We start from the raw sequence: 17,051 nt of genomic DNA on the forward strand, positions 1-17,051 counted from the left end.
GGGGGTGAGTGGCAAAAAGTTTAGTTCTTTAGAAATGGCATAATGCTATGTGTGGCACGCCTTTTGTGCAGCAAGTGGTGATTGATGAGTTACTTCTTGATGCTGAAAGTAACCTTTTATTACGTATAGATGAATTATGGACGGAATAGGGCTATATTTGAAACATGTATATAGGAGATGGTGCAGCTAGAATAATAGATTAAAGGTTTTGGTTCGAAAAAACAATGAAGGAAAGAAATGAGTTGCCATACTTTCTTATCAAACCACATTTATGGCAGTATCATTTATCCATCAGACTAACCCCGAGGGGTTGTTTCAAGTGGTAGAAGCCTTGGTCTTAGTGGTAGGCTCCCTCTAGATCCAAGATTTGAACCCTTTGGTGCAAACAATTTGTAAGGGTCACATCCCATTGGTGAAAAGCTGATTATTTCTGATCCGTGTGATGGGGATGCATTATGCAGGTTTGGGATTTAACCGGGCAAAAGACGTGTTTGCATGGTCTCCGGGATTTATTGTCTTAAAAAAAAAAAAAGTCTATCCATCAGACCAAAGTTTGTTGATTTTCTTTGCATGACTATTCTTTTCTATTAGTTTCCCTTTCTAGAGCCTAATACAATGTTTCAGGGTGCTAATTAAGGATGATTTAGTGACAGCAAAGTTGAAACTGAGTGCATCATCTTGGGTTAGCTGCAACGTTTACTTGGCCTGCTTGTTTTCTAGCATCAATGTGATCATCATTTCGTTTTTACTCAGATGCGAAGCAGAGGTTTCAGTGTCTTGGGAATCTTCATGATTTTTATGAGGTAGTTTTATTCACTGGTAGGATCTGTAGGCTTGCATTATAGCTAAAACCATAGAGTTGTAATCTGCACAGTCAAGTTATACAAGTCCTTGTATGGAGAATTTACAGACTATGAGAACAGTCACATCTTGCTTATAATAAAAGTTGAAAATTGTATGAAGCCTTCCTTAAAACCTCCTCTTCTAGTAAATTTATATGGTATCATGAAACCATGTTAACATTCTGGGTAGCTGTAAAAGATTAATACATAGGATCGGTAGTTACTTTGGCATGGCCTTTTGAAACTGAACGATGAGCACATATATTTTTTGTTTTGTTTTGTTTGTAAGAATAAATATCTAGACTTGCAATGGCCATATTGTTTCATACTCTCAACACTGGAATGACCTATTGCTTCGGAGATGTGGCACATAGGATATAATTTGATGGAAGAATCAAGGAGAAAACAATAGTGCTGACAATCGGGCACGTTGGACCTTAGAAATACACTTAGTGTGACTTGATTAGATTTGGTGTTCTATCTCAATATATGTACTAGAGTTTGTGATGGGCATGCTATGAGGATCTTGTAAAAGGTGCTGTTGGTTTACACCATCAATGAAAGATCAAACATACTCCAATTAATACATGCAGAAATGTTGGAAGACAAAGTGGAAGACAAAATATATCAGATCATATATAGGCTGGGAAAGTGAACAGTTTGCCATCCTGTTGGCGATATTGGGTTCAGGAAAGGGAAGAAAATGGAATTTGATGCTTAGGTCGATGACTCGATATGCATGTGTACCCTAAAGTTTGATGCTTTTCTGCGGTGACGTTGAACTAATTCAGACGCATTTCAATTGTCTTGTGTTGGACACAATTGACAGTGAGTATTTGTAGGAGGCTACTGATCTAGCTAGGGAATTTTGGAGGGAAGTAGAGAGAAGGATACAGATGTGTGTGTGCCGAGTAAGCAATCTGCTATGTGTTGGTTAAATTAAAGTCTAATTTTGTCAATATCCCCCAATACCTTGGCAAGGGTTTGATTGAGTCTACGACCTAGTGGGTATTTGATTGTGATGGTGTTCTGTTCTCGATTGAAGGCTTGGATGCATATTGCTAAAAGGTAGCGGGTCGGGATATGCATCTCGCAATCTCGGAGAGTAGAGACAACCTTGTATGCTGCTACAATTTAGGATCATTGCTTTATACTTTGAAGTTCTGCTTTATACCTAACGAGCATTCAGAAACCATGCAAACTCAAAAAAGTTGATCGAACAAAATCAATTCTCCCTCCTTTATTCCCTGGGGTTCGCAGAACAATGTATGAAAATATTGTGGCCTAAAGAAAAAAGATTATACGGTGCCGCTTGGATAGTGAGTTGAGATGAGATAAATTGGGATTGAAATTGAATAAAATATTATTTTTTGACATTATCATTGTTTTGGAATTTTAAAAAAATTGAATTGTTTATTGTAATGTGTGGGGATTTGAAAAAGTTGTAATGATGAGATGAAACAATTTCACTATCCAAACAGAGCTTACATCCATCTTAGTGAAAAGCGTATACAAGAAATCATCCTGACATGTGAAAAAATCAGATTAAATTAGAAGACAGTCACTCCCAAATGCCAAATATGTAATAGAATACAGATCCTAGGCACACACAAGAACGGCCGGTATAAGCTTATACAGCAAAAAAATGTCCGAACATTTCATTTTACACTTCTTGTTTGACTTTCCAGCAATAGTTCAGAGTAATGTACAACGACCCCAAATAAAGAGGAAGTAAATATAGACAGAAAATCTCCCGCACATGAGGTAAGAAAAGCACCGCCAGATCTTCATTAACCAAGTGGCTGGCTCTCGCATGGCTGAGTTGTTCATCTGAACTATGGGATTCTGAACTTTCTGGAGCTGGATGCAGCTGACCATCTGTGGAACGACCTTCAGAAGGTTCCCCATCATCCTTGGGTGGATCATCAGGATCTTCTCTTCCATCATTCTCTTCACTATGACTTCCACCACTACCTCCCTTTGAGATGCCTTGGACCAAGTCAGCCCGAGCTTCTACACCAACCCGTCTCAGGTGCAGCTGCCACGTCAAAGATACATGTTGAAGAACAGGCCCGTCAACCAATACATTATAAGCAGATATATAAATAAGGACTACCTGAAGATGTAAGTTAACTTCATCTGGACGAGAAAGAAATGGAAAATCTCCCCCAGTTTTCAAATATGCTCGCCTTGCACCAGGATACCTCTCGCCCAGTTCATCTTTGAGTTGTTGCGGAATTGCACAGTAGTCGTTTGTCTTCAATGAGGGAGCATTTAAACATGTCACAAAGAACCGGTATTGTTATCAGTGAAAACTTGTTAATTTCCTTCTTCCAGTATTAAGCTAGGAAAAGATAGCCAAGACAAAGATATCAACTTAATGATGCTGAATTCAATGACTTCAAGCATTTGAAAAGCCATGCAGGAAGACAGAAGTAAATCAAGCAAAAGACTAACTTGTGACAAGCATTATATAGCCAGCAGAGATACATGGGATTGTGTGTTGATAGAGTTGCAATAAGTTTTATGAACCAAACCGTGATATCTTTATCCAGGTATAGTAATCTACTGACCTTTGGTCTGTCAAGTTCAACACATTTAATAACAAAGCTTGGCTTATAGCCACGAGATTCTCTTTGAACCTATGTGACATAAGTAGTCGATTTCCTCCCCCTAAACAATCCATAATGAAAAAACTTAATAAAAAAATGCAACTTAGAATCTTCACAAAATCGTTAGGACCAAACCCGCAACATTTAGTTCAGTGTATATACAGGTCAAACCATTTAATTTGAAGTATCCTCTCCCCATGTGAGATACCACTTCAATTACCAGTTAATTGGATTTTGACTAGTTTTGAAAGGTAGCACATGCCCAACTTGAATTAAAGGCTCTTTTTTTTTTTTGGTTTCCCCCTCACTCTCACCAGAGAAACAATAAAGAGAACAAGAACTGCAAATGATGTTTCTCAATATCTATTAATTATCATTATTTTGGCAGAGAACTACACTAGGCAAGTTTCCCAAGGAGTTATGTGCACAGACCATCAAAAAGTTTTTCATATGACCATTAAATGTTATATTCTCAAGTGTTTCTGGTGAATTTCAGAAGCGACAGAGAACTTCAAATGTTAACTAGCACATCACACAGCGAGGAATAAATGATGAAGAAAAACAAGAAAAAGAAAGAATGAAAATTGAACCAAAATCACAACAAAGTTTTAGAAAACGAGGAAGCTGAAACTACAGTGACTTTCCCAAATTCGGACTAGAGTCATACTAGACCAAGATTATGTGTACACACATCCACAGAGGTTCAGATAACTTACATCCATTATAGTTATAAAAGAATCTGAAAGCAGCAGAGGTCCAACCGCAGCAGTATCAACTGTCAAAGTTAACCTTGAGGCCAAGTCGTCCTTTGAGAGTGTTTCAACCTGAATTGACAGTCACATGTTAGGGTTCCAAAGGAATTAATCAAGTAGTTTTCTACAGCATGTATATTTGCATGAAACTTAAAAAAAAAAAAAAAAAAAAAAAAAAAAAAAAAAAAAAAAAAAAAAAAAAAAAAAAAACAGAGCAAGCAAATGGAAATTTGATTATGCACAAGACTCATTTTCTGAACAGATAAATTAGAAGTACCTGCCTAGAAAAAAAAATAATAAGACTGGGCCAGGACAAAAAGGAAAATGAAAAAGGTTTGCCTCCTCAATTTTGGTAAGCATTCACCTCCTCAATGTTTGGAATATATGATTTGAAATAAAAAAGGAAATTCTCAAGATCACAGAAAATACAGTCGAGAACATCATCAGTTTAATGCCAAGTTTTTTGAAAATATTCAAGGAAATATCAATGGTACTTAAATTTTGAAAATATTGAATTGACTGCACAATTGTCAAATTGATAGCAAATGTTGATTTAACTTTTGCGAACGCATCTCAGTTTAGGTTTAATTATGTTTGAATCATTGTTTTTAATCTCATACCGTACTGGCCGGTATTTGCCGTATTGGCCCAAATACCGGCCGTACCAGCCTATATTTCGGCCTGTACCGGCCTGTACTGGCCGATATTTCAGCCTTTAATTTTTTTATTTTTATTTTTTCAAACTACAAGCTTATTTTTTTACCTTCAATTGAGACTAGGCTATTTATAATTTATATATATATGTATTTATATATAATTTATTCATATATAGACTATTATTTTGGAATATAATTTTTATATATAATTTATTCATATATCGACTATCCTGAAACGGTACACGAAACGGTACCAGTACCGAAATATTTCGTTCAAGTGCCTTGACCGGTACGACATCCAATACGGTATTCAAAACATTGGTTTGAATTCCAATTTCAAAATCTTGTAATATGAAGTGTTTCCTATGAAGCTCAAAGAAGTTTCTATTACTAGGGTCAGAAAAGTTGGGAGAGAGATGGAGAGAGCTGGAGAGAGATAAGGCAAGGTGGGAGGGGAATGGGTGCAGCAGGGAGGGATCATGACCCCAAATACCATATGCAAGAAAATAACGAAGACCCTGGGACAATTGCATGCCAATCTATGAATGATTGAGAAACTAATGGAATTTGAAGAGAAAAACAGAGTTGGGAATAACTGCAACCAATCATTTCACAAAGAAAGTATTGTTCTGTGCTGAAAAACTGAAATATTGGGTGTTTGAGGGCAGAATGCTTCAAGATATCATATACACAACTAAATCCAAAACATGGTGGAGACCTTCACAGACTTTACCTGAGAAACAACAAAGTCCACAGAATCAGCAATGAATGGTTCATGGGGACCATCACGAATTCCTGTTAAGACGTATCGTTTCAGCAAAAAAGAAGGGGTCCAACTGACACTGCATAAGGCATACCCCAATCAGAAAGTCAATTTGTTGGAAAAACATTGCACCTAACACGCAACTCACTGCAAACAACAAATCCGGCAAAAATGACAATTATACACATCTTTTACATAGAGATCATAGAAAGCAAAAGAATATATAATAGTGGTTATTGAAATAGTAATCTCCCAATTATGGAACTATTGGTTGTCAACTGATGTGACTATAGAACATTGCTGTAACCACAAAGAATAAGTTACGAGAGAGGGTGGATAAACAAAATGACACAACTTAATCTCTTCAGCTCATGCTGTTTCCAGATGAAATGGAAAGTAATCCGGGAATGTGAGGATTAAGAGGAGAAAAAACATGTGATCCTGAACTGATGATGCTGTGCTTCATCATATATAGATACTAATAGGAACATATCTGCATCTCCTTTCACCCCTTAAAACGTGTCAACTCACCTACCCTATGGAGCCGGTGGGTGGGATTTTTAAAATTTAACAGGATGAGGTGTCAATAATGGGCAGTCACTAGACCCATATGAGAACTAAAATTTGAACGTAAGCATAATTTTGAGTTCAACTGCCAAATTTTGGTCAGGTTTTTTCATCTATTAGTCTAGAACTGTTTAAAAATATACAGTATTGACCACTAGGTTGAAACTCAAACATTTTTTGTGGCTAATAGATAAATTTTGGATCCAATGCTCATTGCTAGAGAAGTTTTGGACAGTAGGAGCAGGCAGTCAGGGGTGATTTGTAAGTCAGATATAGAAAAGGCCAAGAATCATTTCAATTCAAACAGTAAAAAAGAATTAACTAGCTTGCTCGACAATCTGTTCACAGTTTTTTTTTTTTTTTTTTTAAGTAAAAGTAAAACTTTCTATTAACTGTTTAAACTCAGTGAATGAAATATCATCTAATTTTTGAGCTTGAGCTCAAAAAAATCTTACATTAATTATCCCTTATTTTTCAGAAAATTAACTGTTTCTACTTAAAACCAACCTTCCTGCACGTAGCATGTAAATTTATGGGGACTCCAAACCCCCCCCCCCCCCCCCCCCCCCCCCCCCCCAAAAAAAAAAAAGAAAAAACAAGAACCATTACAAAACTCAGGTGGGTCGTGTGAGCTCAGGCGCTCCAAACACAATAATCTCATATAACCAGAATATTAATCAAACTTCTAGCAAATACACAGTTTCTGCTATTCCATTATATAAAGCAGATCTTTTAACTATATTGCAAATCATTTTTTTTTATCGATAAATACGAATTTTATCAAAAAAGGCGAAGCCAAGTACATGGGACATATACAAGAGCAACACCTATGCATGGGTGTCTTAAAGATACAAAGGAAATCATGCACGTTCATGCCGTTAAAGTCTATTACAATCGACCAATGGAATAAAGTTTGAAGAAAAAAAGTTCTAAGCTTGTCCATTGTCCATTCACGATCCTCAAAACTGTGACCATTCCTCTCCATCTATATGCACCACCATAGACAGATTGTAATCATCTTCCACATAGCTGCAATTTGAGAATTACCTAGGAGGCCTCGCCAGCTGGCCAAAAACTCAACAACCCTTCTTGGCATCACCCAAAGGAGCCCCTCTATAGCAAATATATCATTCCACAAACTCATAGCCACATCACAATGCAATAATAGGTGATCCACAGACTCCCCACCTTTCTTACACATATAACACCAATCCAATACAACGAGTCAGCATTTCCTTAAATTATCTAAGGTGTGAATCTTCCCTAATGAAGTTGTCTATATGTAAATGTGTCAATTTCCCAGTCTTGTGCAGCTCTAATGAAAATGATATTCCATTGAGGAGAGCCACTAGATAGATCCATGAGTTCTGTGACTGCAGCCTCCTGTTGTTGTACAATGCCTTGTAAAGTTGGGTTGGCTTCCTTAAGAATTCGGTCTCCACACCAAAGGTCATTACATAATTTAATTTTGGAACCATCCCAACTGCAAAGTGTGTATATCGACGAAAATTGGTCCAACCTCTTCTTATGTTTTTCCAAAGCTCCACCCCATGTGGCCCGCTCACCTCATTCGAGCACCATCCTCCCCAGTCCCCACAATCTACCATAGTTTAGATCTATGATAACTCTCCACAAAGCTCCCTCAAGTGGTAAAGGCCTTGGATTTGGGTGAATGCTCCCCCCAGGTCCAAGGTTCAAATCCCTTTGGATGTAAACAATCTCTAGGGGCCACACCCCCTATTGAAAAGTCAGTGATTTAACCAGTTCGGTGTAGGGAAACTTCCGAGAGTGCGGTGTACGAGACCGGGATTTATTCTACAGGGGTGGGTCCGAAGGGCCCTGCCTTGGAGAGGTTCCCTGACATAAAAAAAAAAAAAAAAAAAAAAAAAATCTCCACAACCATTTACCCAATAAAGCTTTAGTGAAAACTTCGAATTCCTAGCCCGTCTTCATGTATTGGGGTACAAACCGTATCCCAATTCACCAAGTGAAACTTGAATTCTTCATCTATTCCCCCCTATAGGAAATCTCGTTGCAACTTCTCTAGCCGGTAAGCCACCTTGCATGGTATTGGAAATAGAGATAAGAAGTAAGTAGGCAAGTTGGATAGAGTGCTTTTTATCATCGTAACTCTACCATCTTTGGACAAATAAATCCTCCAACTCACCAGTTTCCGCTCCATTTTTTCCAACACCTAGTCCCAGATGGACTGTGACTTTTAAAGGAAGCACCCAAGGGAAGACCGAGATACTTCATTTGGCAAGGTGGAGACTTTGCACCCCAGAATATTGGCATAGCTCAAAACACTGGGAACATTTCCAACTGGAACTAATTCTATATTGCAAATCTTGTGAAGGTTTTAGCAGAAACTAAAAACAGACTTTAGTTCAATAGAGAACTTGTTCCCATTTCTTCATAATTATTTATGTCAAAAACCCCAAAATATATTCCTCATACGCCTACTGTATGTAATTAGAGTTGATAGCAGTCTCTTCCTAGCATCTTTTATTTTTTATTTTTTATAACACTCTTCCTAGCATCTTGATGGTACATATTTATCAAAAACTTTTATGTGCATAGTATTTCAGTGATTTAAATAGCAAGTCATCAACTCTAGTTTCATTTTTTAAAAAGTAAATAAAAAATTAGGCAGTCTGATCGTATGCAGTTACAGCCCTCAATCTAAGAAAAATATGATGACTTACATGGGCGCCCATGGCATTGCAGTAGAGAAACTGCGTGTATCCAGAAAAGAATTGGATAGTATCAATGACCGAACTCGTCTTGGACGATGCTGAGCAAAGAGTTGTGCTAAGAAGCCCCCAAGGGACGTACCATATAGATGTATCTGTTAGATATGGATTGATTAGTCTACTCAACGATTACTCAAGTTGTCAGGAACTTATATGACTTGAATTTGCAAGTTATGTACATTGATTTTACAATTTTTGAATCTCAGTTCATGAGATATCAATACAATCACGCATCCATGCTGCCTGTATGAAAACACATTGATCATGAAACTTATTTAAAATTGTTCTCAGCCCACATGTATCTTCTCCTCCAATGATTGTCTCGCACAATTTGTAGCTCTATGATTATATACAGGCAGTTCTATGTTGATTTATCTAAAGATGATATATCGACGATAGTGGTTAAGTGCCATCAATTACCATATTGCATGAATATATATATATATAAGCATTTTATTAAATCCAAGTGATTCGACCCAGTTTTTTGTTTAAGTGACAAATTAATCAAAGTCATGATGTAATAAACTCCAATCGCTAGTTGGTGAAACACATCATGTCAAAGTTAAGAGGGAACATTATAGGAGGATGGCTTATGAGGCATTCCATGTACAAAGTGACCCACAGTTTATGCAACACTGGTTCAAACCCGCTCTGTGCTTAGAACTGTATGAAGCCCAGCATAGCTACTGAAGCACTTAGCCAATCCAGAATGCCAAAATTAGTGAGTGTGCAGGCATCATGGTAAGTGCCACAACATCAAATACTGCAATGAGAGTAGAATGATATAGACAAAAACTTCTACTGATAACACAAATATGGTAGAATAAATGTGAAAAGGAAATGAAGCTCTTACATGATGAACATCAATAGCATCCAAGAACTTTTCAAATGCTCGAATCCACTCATGATGATTCCAAACTCGTGGAATATCAACAGAAATCACCCGGTAACCCTTCACATTTGAAATGGATTTGATTATTCAATCTTAGTTAAAAATTTAAATGATATATAATATAGAAAATTTAGAGGGTTTCCCGGTCACAAACACAAAAAAAGACTTTAGAAAGTTACCAAGTACAACAAGAGCATCAATAGAAATAATTATAGCTGATTCATTCTTGCTGTAACAGTGTCCAGTTGCGAAAACTTTTCTATATGGTGTGAAAAGGACTAGGAAAACCACAAGGAAGGAGCCACGTTAACCTTGGAGTTCCAAATGAGGTGAAATAATTTGGCAATTACACAAGTGCACTTCATTTTGACACCAACTTTTATGCTGACCAACTACAAAAATAGTTCTCTATTTCTTCAAATAAAAAAAAAAAAGGTTATACTAATAACTTAAATGAATATAAAATGAGCAAATAAAATGGAGATTTCACTGATATAACCATGCTAAAGCCGAAGAACCCCATATCTCCGCATTTGCAACTGCGCTATAAAATTCTCTTCACATAAAAACACTAAAACTATGGGAAATGGAGGAAGGTTAATGATAATTTGTGATGGTTTCCTTTCATTACAGATATTTTTTCAATGAACAAACTCCTCAAGTGGCACTATTGCTCAAAAAAATAACGGGCAGCATCAATTGTTCTGCGCTCTAAGACACTAACTTCCAGAATTTAATGATTCCTGGTAGAACTACACTACTGAGAAACCATGGCGTAAAACTTCTCACGAGAAAAGAAGAACAGGGGAAAAGAAAAAGAATGAGCATGGATTTTTAATGTATATTGAGTATAAAATGTCATAGATATGATGAAGACCCTAAGGTCAAACTTACTACCTTCATGGACAATGACATGATTTGTTTGTAATATACATCTGCTGTCCCTGCTGTTCCAGGAAGACAAATAAGAGGAGGTACCACCTTTGGACCAAAATCATAATATCGCCATTGCTTTATGCCAATCTGTGAGGAATTAAAAATAAAAAAGAAAAGGTTTCCGACAGAGACATCATCAGGTAGTAAAAAGCACAATCGACAAACCAAGGATATATGGGATTACGTCTAAAAATAAAGGCATAAGCATTGCTGGAATGAGATAAGGAGTCAAAATCATGATAGCTACAACCCAAATTCACAGAATCGAAAGAGTACTGTGAAAAGAGACACATATTTAAACAGGCATCAAGTAACTCATAAAGGACCTCTATGCTTAGCAGAGAAGAATGAGACAAAACAAAATGCACGCCCAGCTACATTGCGAAGCCAAGATGTAAAAACCATTAAAAAATTCCTAATTTGGACGTAGAAAAGAAACCCATACAATAACGAGTAAGATATGGATCCATTCTCATCTGTATCCGATTGATAGAGAGAGCAAAAAAATTATAGCTGAAGCAAAGGCATACCAATAACGAGTCTAGACGAACAAGCTAAATCCATATTTAAACAAACATAAGCCACATACGCACATCAGAATTCTCACAATTGGCGTGTAAGTTGAAGCTTGTTTTATATAAGGGTCAGAGAACTACAAACCCAAGCTCATCCGCTACCCATAATTGACTAACGAAAAGGAGACACTAGCAGAATGAAGATATACCCAATAACAAAATGAAGCTAATGAAAGAGACCCTTGATCAGAAATCAGATGAAAACGGAAAAATAAAAAGAAAAAGGAAAAATGAAAATATAGAGCGAAAGAACTTACGGGGATCTTATGAAGAGGGACCAGAGACTTGAAGTGGATGTAATCTCCGGGCACCGTCAAAGCACCTTTCATTGCTAAATCGTTAATTGCTATGCACCAAACACTCCCGTATCACACAACCATATTCGAATGGATCGATCACTTAAACTGGCTCTCTTTCTCTCTGTTTGTTACTCCCCGCTGTCCTCTGCGAACTCGTCAATATTATTTCGAGAAAAATTTTATTTTTTTGCAAATTATTTCGAGGTATTGACGAGATCAGAGAGACGGAACAGAGAAAGCCACGTGGCTGGGCCCCCAATCCTCCTCCTACCTACAGTAATCATAGAGCTGAATAACGGCGATGCTCTTTCAACTGCTCGTCTGCGTTATACTGTCCGCGTGATTTTCTTTTACCATTGATGCACCATACTGGCGCACTTTAGCGTGGCATTTCTTTCTTATTTGTTTGTATTAAATATGAGTTAAGAATAAAATATTATTTATATTTGAAAAAAAAGGTTCCTTTTCTATCCTATTAAATTCCATACATCTTCTTCGTAAAATTTACCTTCTCTCTAAATTAAAATTTTCGTGACATGATTATTAATTTGTTAAAATTAGGAATGCTAATTAACAATTTAATTGTTTATTTAATTTTTAATGTCTATAATTTATTTATTTATATTACAGTTTAAGTGGTTTTTCATATAAACTATTTATCTGTGAAATCAAGTAAGATTGGGACATGCTAATAATAACAAGAGTATGTTCATTACTATAATATTCAGCAAACAAGTTAGAGCATTCGCATCCAGATGCTATATTGGGAGCCACTATATATCTCAATCATTCCTTCCAGTTCTTCATCTCACGCAACTTCTCTCTTCTCCATGTCCTACTTATTATCGACAGTCGTTCGTATCCCCATCCGGCAACCCCTCCGATCGTCGTCTCTGATAAGGCTTTACAACTTTACAACTTCGACATGCACCCCCCCTCTCCCACCACACACACACACACACACACATTCTCTCTCTCTCACATCGAAATGCTTTATGCCGATTCATCTTCATGTGTTCACCCATATTGCTTCATTGTTTTCAGATTTCTTGTGATTTACATCCATCTGTGTTCACCTATATTACTTTGTGATTTACTTGAATGGGTATTTGTGATTTACTCGAATGAGTATTTTTGATTATAGCTTATCTTGGCTTGTGATTTACTCAAATTTTGTTGTGATTATTCCATGTGATTTAATTTGGGTCTCTGATTATGGAGAAGTAGCTATGAATTTTGTACCTCTCTGTTTTGAGAAATTGGGGCCTTGGTTTACAGTTCACTCGTATTGTTGGTCTCTACTTCAATCTATTTAGGGTTTTACATTTGGGTCTGTGATTTTGTTATTATAAATGTGATTTTGCAGGATGTGATTTACATTTTCTTACATTTGGGTTTCTGATTACATGTTACGATAACTCTCATGCATAAACTTGTCATTTCTGTTGTATTAGACAATGTACATGTTTTCATTTGGGTCTCTAATTCAATTATTTCTTGTGATTTATTATGTTTTGGTTTCTAATTTACATGTTACTATAGCTGTGAATTTGAAACTTCTCATTTCTCCAACATTGGGGACTTATACATGTTTCTATTTAGGTAGATGACTCGATTATTTCCTGTTATTTACATTAGGTCTTTGATTTACATGTTACTATAGTTATGAATTTCGCCAAAGTCTTTTTTATAACATTGAGACTATGATTTACCATTACCATGGTTATAATTGGGGCTTTGTGTAATTTCAGATTTTGTGGTTGGCATTCGATTGGGGCTGTTGTTTGAACTGTATATGTAAGTGTAGGGGCTATGATGATGGTCGAATTGTTGGGTGTACCCGAGTATAATATCAGCATCTCTAATGAATGATCATCGATCGGTATGGTAGGGTAACTCAGATAGCCATTTTAATTGTGAAAATTTCACAAAGGCAACCGGGATTTGTAGCCATCCTATTTTGTGCCCTTTGCTATGCTTGAAAATGAAAGATCTGAGCCTCCTTGATATGTAAATATAAGCAATTTTGTTATTTTGTTTTGTGTTATCTTGTGTTTTCTTGGTTTATTTGGTTGAGTATGCATGAAAGGTTGACCCTTGTTGGTTCATGTGGAACATGTTTTCTACTTTGACTTGTGCCTTATACCCTGTTTGAGAGTTTGGTTTTGTGATTTCTTAACAGTGCTTGGTTGGTTGTGCTGCAAGTTGTTGTTCATTGTTAAAGTTGCTGTTCAATTTTGTAAAACTTGGCTCTGAAATATATACATGCATGTTGTTCTTAGTGCCATAAATGGTGTTTATAACTAATATAGGCCATATCCTTTTGATTTCTCATTAACTGGTCTTGAGGCATGAGTTTTGTGATTTAGGTATTCTACTACACTACATGTATGCTGTTTAGATTCTAAAATAGAGATTACTTTGATGAGCTTTTTGTTCAGTTGTGATTGGCCTGTGATATTCAATTTTTCAGGAAGGACCAGTTTCTTTTTTTCACTAGTTTTGATATGAGATATCTATGTTATACATCATTTCATCTTATTCAAAACTACATCCTTTCTTGCAGTTTTGCTGTGATACTATCTTTTTATACTTTGTTGGATTATTTACTACTTTTTAGAGACACTTGTTGTGCTATGATATCATTCTCATTTGTGATAAGAAATGTATATTTTGCTTAGATGCTTTTCTTGTTTGGTATATTTGGGTTGGGTATCCCCATCAGTTGTGATGATAAAAAAGTTTGGGGGCTTTGCAAGAGAAAGTTGAGTGTCGACAACGAAAATGGGCAAAAATTCCATGGCAGGGTAGCTCGGATGGCCAATGAATATTGACAACCGATTGATGCAGCCATTGAGAATATTGTCTCCCAATTAAGGTTTTGTGAATTGAAGTAAAAATCTCACGCTTTTAGTTTGTACTCAAAATAAGAACTATGCTCACTGTTTGTGTACAAATTTGAAGTAAAATAAAAGACAACACTACTCAATGCCTGAGTTAAGTAGTAGCACTAGCAATATCTCACACTTAGCAAACTATCTTCAAAATGAATACCCGATATGTTATTGTGGTATTAAGCATATCGACGAATTGCTCATACTGAGGATAATGAGGGGTGCCGATTTTTCGATTGCCAAAACTATGAGATACTTTTCATTTGTTGGTGGTCTTATTTGCTAATTTGTGTTGGTAATGTTTTGCTTACAGATTTCAGTACTGGTCAATTGTACATACTAGGTAGACTTGCAGGTTTTTCTGTTGGTATGATTCATAAATAATAGCATATGGCCAAAAGACAATTAATTGATTAAAAATTGAACTTTATAAGATATAAGCAATAATGAACATCCAAACCAGTCGACATCGACTAGAAATTGATTCAGAGAGGCATAAGAGAAAACTGGAGAAAACCAGTTTCATTATAGAAATTTCAATGTCGCAGTTATTTGTTTTGACAATTTATTTTGAAAAATTCTGAGCAATCTTATGGCGACATGAACTAAATTTCTGGGCCCGATGTATGAGCATTTTCAATAATTGTAAATATAATATAGTTTTATTGTTTGCACATTAAATTTGTGTTTTGGGACTGGTGTGAATGGACAATAGTAGTACTTATATGTAGAATTGATAAAATATTATGAATGTATTTTAGCTCTATTTTCATTAACTATTTCAATTATTAAGAATGAATCCGCAGTATATGAAGTATTTAATTTATCTTAACATGTGAAAAAAGTAAATTTATCTATTTATTTCCTTCAGGTGTGTCTAAAGCTTAGATCATTTCAATCACCGTTAGATTTGGTAGCAAAAATATAACCTTACTTTTTATTTATCTGTTACAAATAAAATACCATTGAAAAATGAGAATATTTATTATTTGTAAAATCGTAATAATTTCAAAACTATACTTATACCGGGATAAAAAATTAGCTTTGTGTTTAAAGTTGAAGTCCAAGATGATATTGCTCAACATAAAGAAAAAGATAAAAGAGTGAGTAGTTAAAATTATATATGGCAGTGAGAGAAAATAATAATAAAGAAAGAGTAGATAAATATTATTTTAATAGAATAGAGAAAGTATAGAGAATGAGATGTATGAAGTTTTTGAAAGATTAATAAAATTTAGAACAAAATTTTAAAAATGGTGTATTTTAACTAAAATTTAGGAAAATTTATAGGAAATGAGATGTGAATTCTCTTATGTAGACTATTGTATAGCTTTGACTGTCTTGGAGACAAACTCAGTCGCCACCATCTCACTTCTATGAATTTAACTTCATGAGTTTTAGAGTAGCAATGAAGGTAAATAGATATCAAGCATGTGAATACGGATTTTAAATAGAGCAATGGTAGGTACAGTCTCCAAATGGGGACTGCAATGCAAGTCTAGACAATTTTATCTTTAAAATTTTTTAAAATTACAAAACCATCTCTCTCAAAAGAGAAATTCTATTTGCAATCCCTAAATGGGGACTGCATGTGCAAATTCTTCATTAAATGGAAAAAAGTACCATTTTGATAAGGATATTATTGTAATTTTAAAAAAAATTTAAAGACAAAATTAACTAGGCTTGCAATGTAATCTCCAAATGAGGACTGTACGTAGCATTGCTCCTCTTAAAATGATATTTTTTCTCATTTAATAAAGGGTCTGCACATACAGTCCCCAAGTGGGGACTGCAAATAGAATTTCTCTTTTAAATATATGACAACTTATTTATATAATTCTAAGATCGTTACGTCAGATTTTAAAAGAGTAATATTATTCCATTTCAAAAAAAAAAAAAAAGAGTAATATTATCCATCATTCATTTTACCATCATCTTATCATCATTTCATGAGGTTGTATTAAATTATTAAAAATTATTTATGATGTTTCATTTATGGACCTATTATTTAATATCACATCAATAAATATTGAAAAGAAGATGATAAATAAATTTTTTCACAATTTAAAAATATATATATATATATATAGATATATAATTGCAAATGAACCCTATAGACTCTAGTCACGGAGCCAGAGGTCTTGATTTCCAAAACACTCAAAAACAGGAGGAAAAAGGGTTCAAAATCGCTTCTAAGTGGTCGGGCTGTTATATGAAGTAGAGTAGCCCTCCTATCAACTGCTGCCATGTCATAAATCACATAATAATTTTAATACTCTCAACCACACAGAATAGATCATTTGCAATACACAGATTTCACCCACGAGCCCTTCCTTTGCATCTTTTCTTCTTCCCTTTTCTGTTGATCATAGACCCACCATCCATTTGCACAGATTTCACCTTCTCGAACTACAATCGAAAATTAATAAAAATCCCTTCACTCATGAGCTACCTGAATTGCGAAACCCCTTTCTCCTGCAAAACCCTTTCCCCAGTATTTTAAACACTGA

At 35.5% G+C, this 17,051-nt stretch overlaps 1 protein-coding gene and 1 long non-coding RNA gene across 2 annotated transcripts; one reads left to right on the plus strand and one right to left on the minus strand.

Annotated features, from left to right (window-relative positions):
• Nucleotides 1-2,238: 2,238 nt before the first annotated feature.
• On the plus strand, nucleotides 2,239-16,231 carry LOC121234406. The gene is made up of 3 exons (XR_005934387.1): nucleotides 2,239-2,253; nucleotides 5,856-5,857; nucleotides 16,096-16,231. It is a non-coding gene; the product is annotated as an uncharacterized LOC121234406 (long non-coding RNA).
• On the minus strand, nucleotides 2,368-11,965 carry LOC121234402 (maspardin). Its single transcript, XM_041130333.1, has 8 exons — nucleotides 11,606-11,965; nucleotides 10,735-10,860; nucleotides 9,799-9,897; nucleotides 8,898-9,040; nucleotides 5,596-5,704; nucleotides 4,171-4,278; nucleotides 2,959-3,099; nucleotides 2,368-2,880 (listed from the first exon to the last, which is right to left on the minus strand). The coding sequence occupies exons 1-8, from the start codon at nucleotides 11,675-11,677 to the stop codon at nucleotides 2,506-2,508; spliced, it is 1,173 nt and encodes a 390-aa protein (XP_040986267.1). The 5' UTR covers nucleotides 11,678-11,965; the 3' UTR covers nucleotides 2,368-2,505.
• Nucleotides 16,232-17,051: the final 820 nt, after the last annotated feature.

The sequence above is a fragment of the Juglans microcarpa x Juglans regia genome, chromosome 6D (assembly GCF_004785595.1).
Source record: "Juglans microcarpa x Juglans regia isolate MS1-56 chromosome 6D, Jm3101_v1.0, whole genome shotgun sequence".
Taxonomy (NCBI): domain Eukaryota; kingdom Viridiplantae; phylum Streptophyta; class Magnoliopsida; order Fagales; family Juglandaceae; genus Juglans; species Juglans microcarpa x Juglans regia.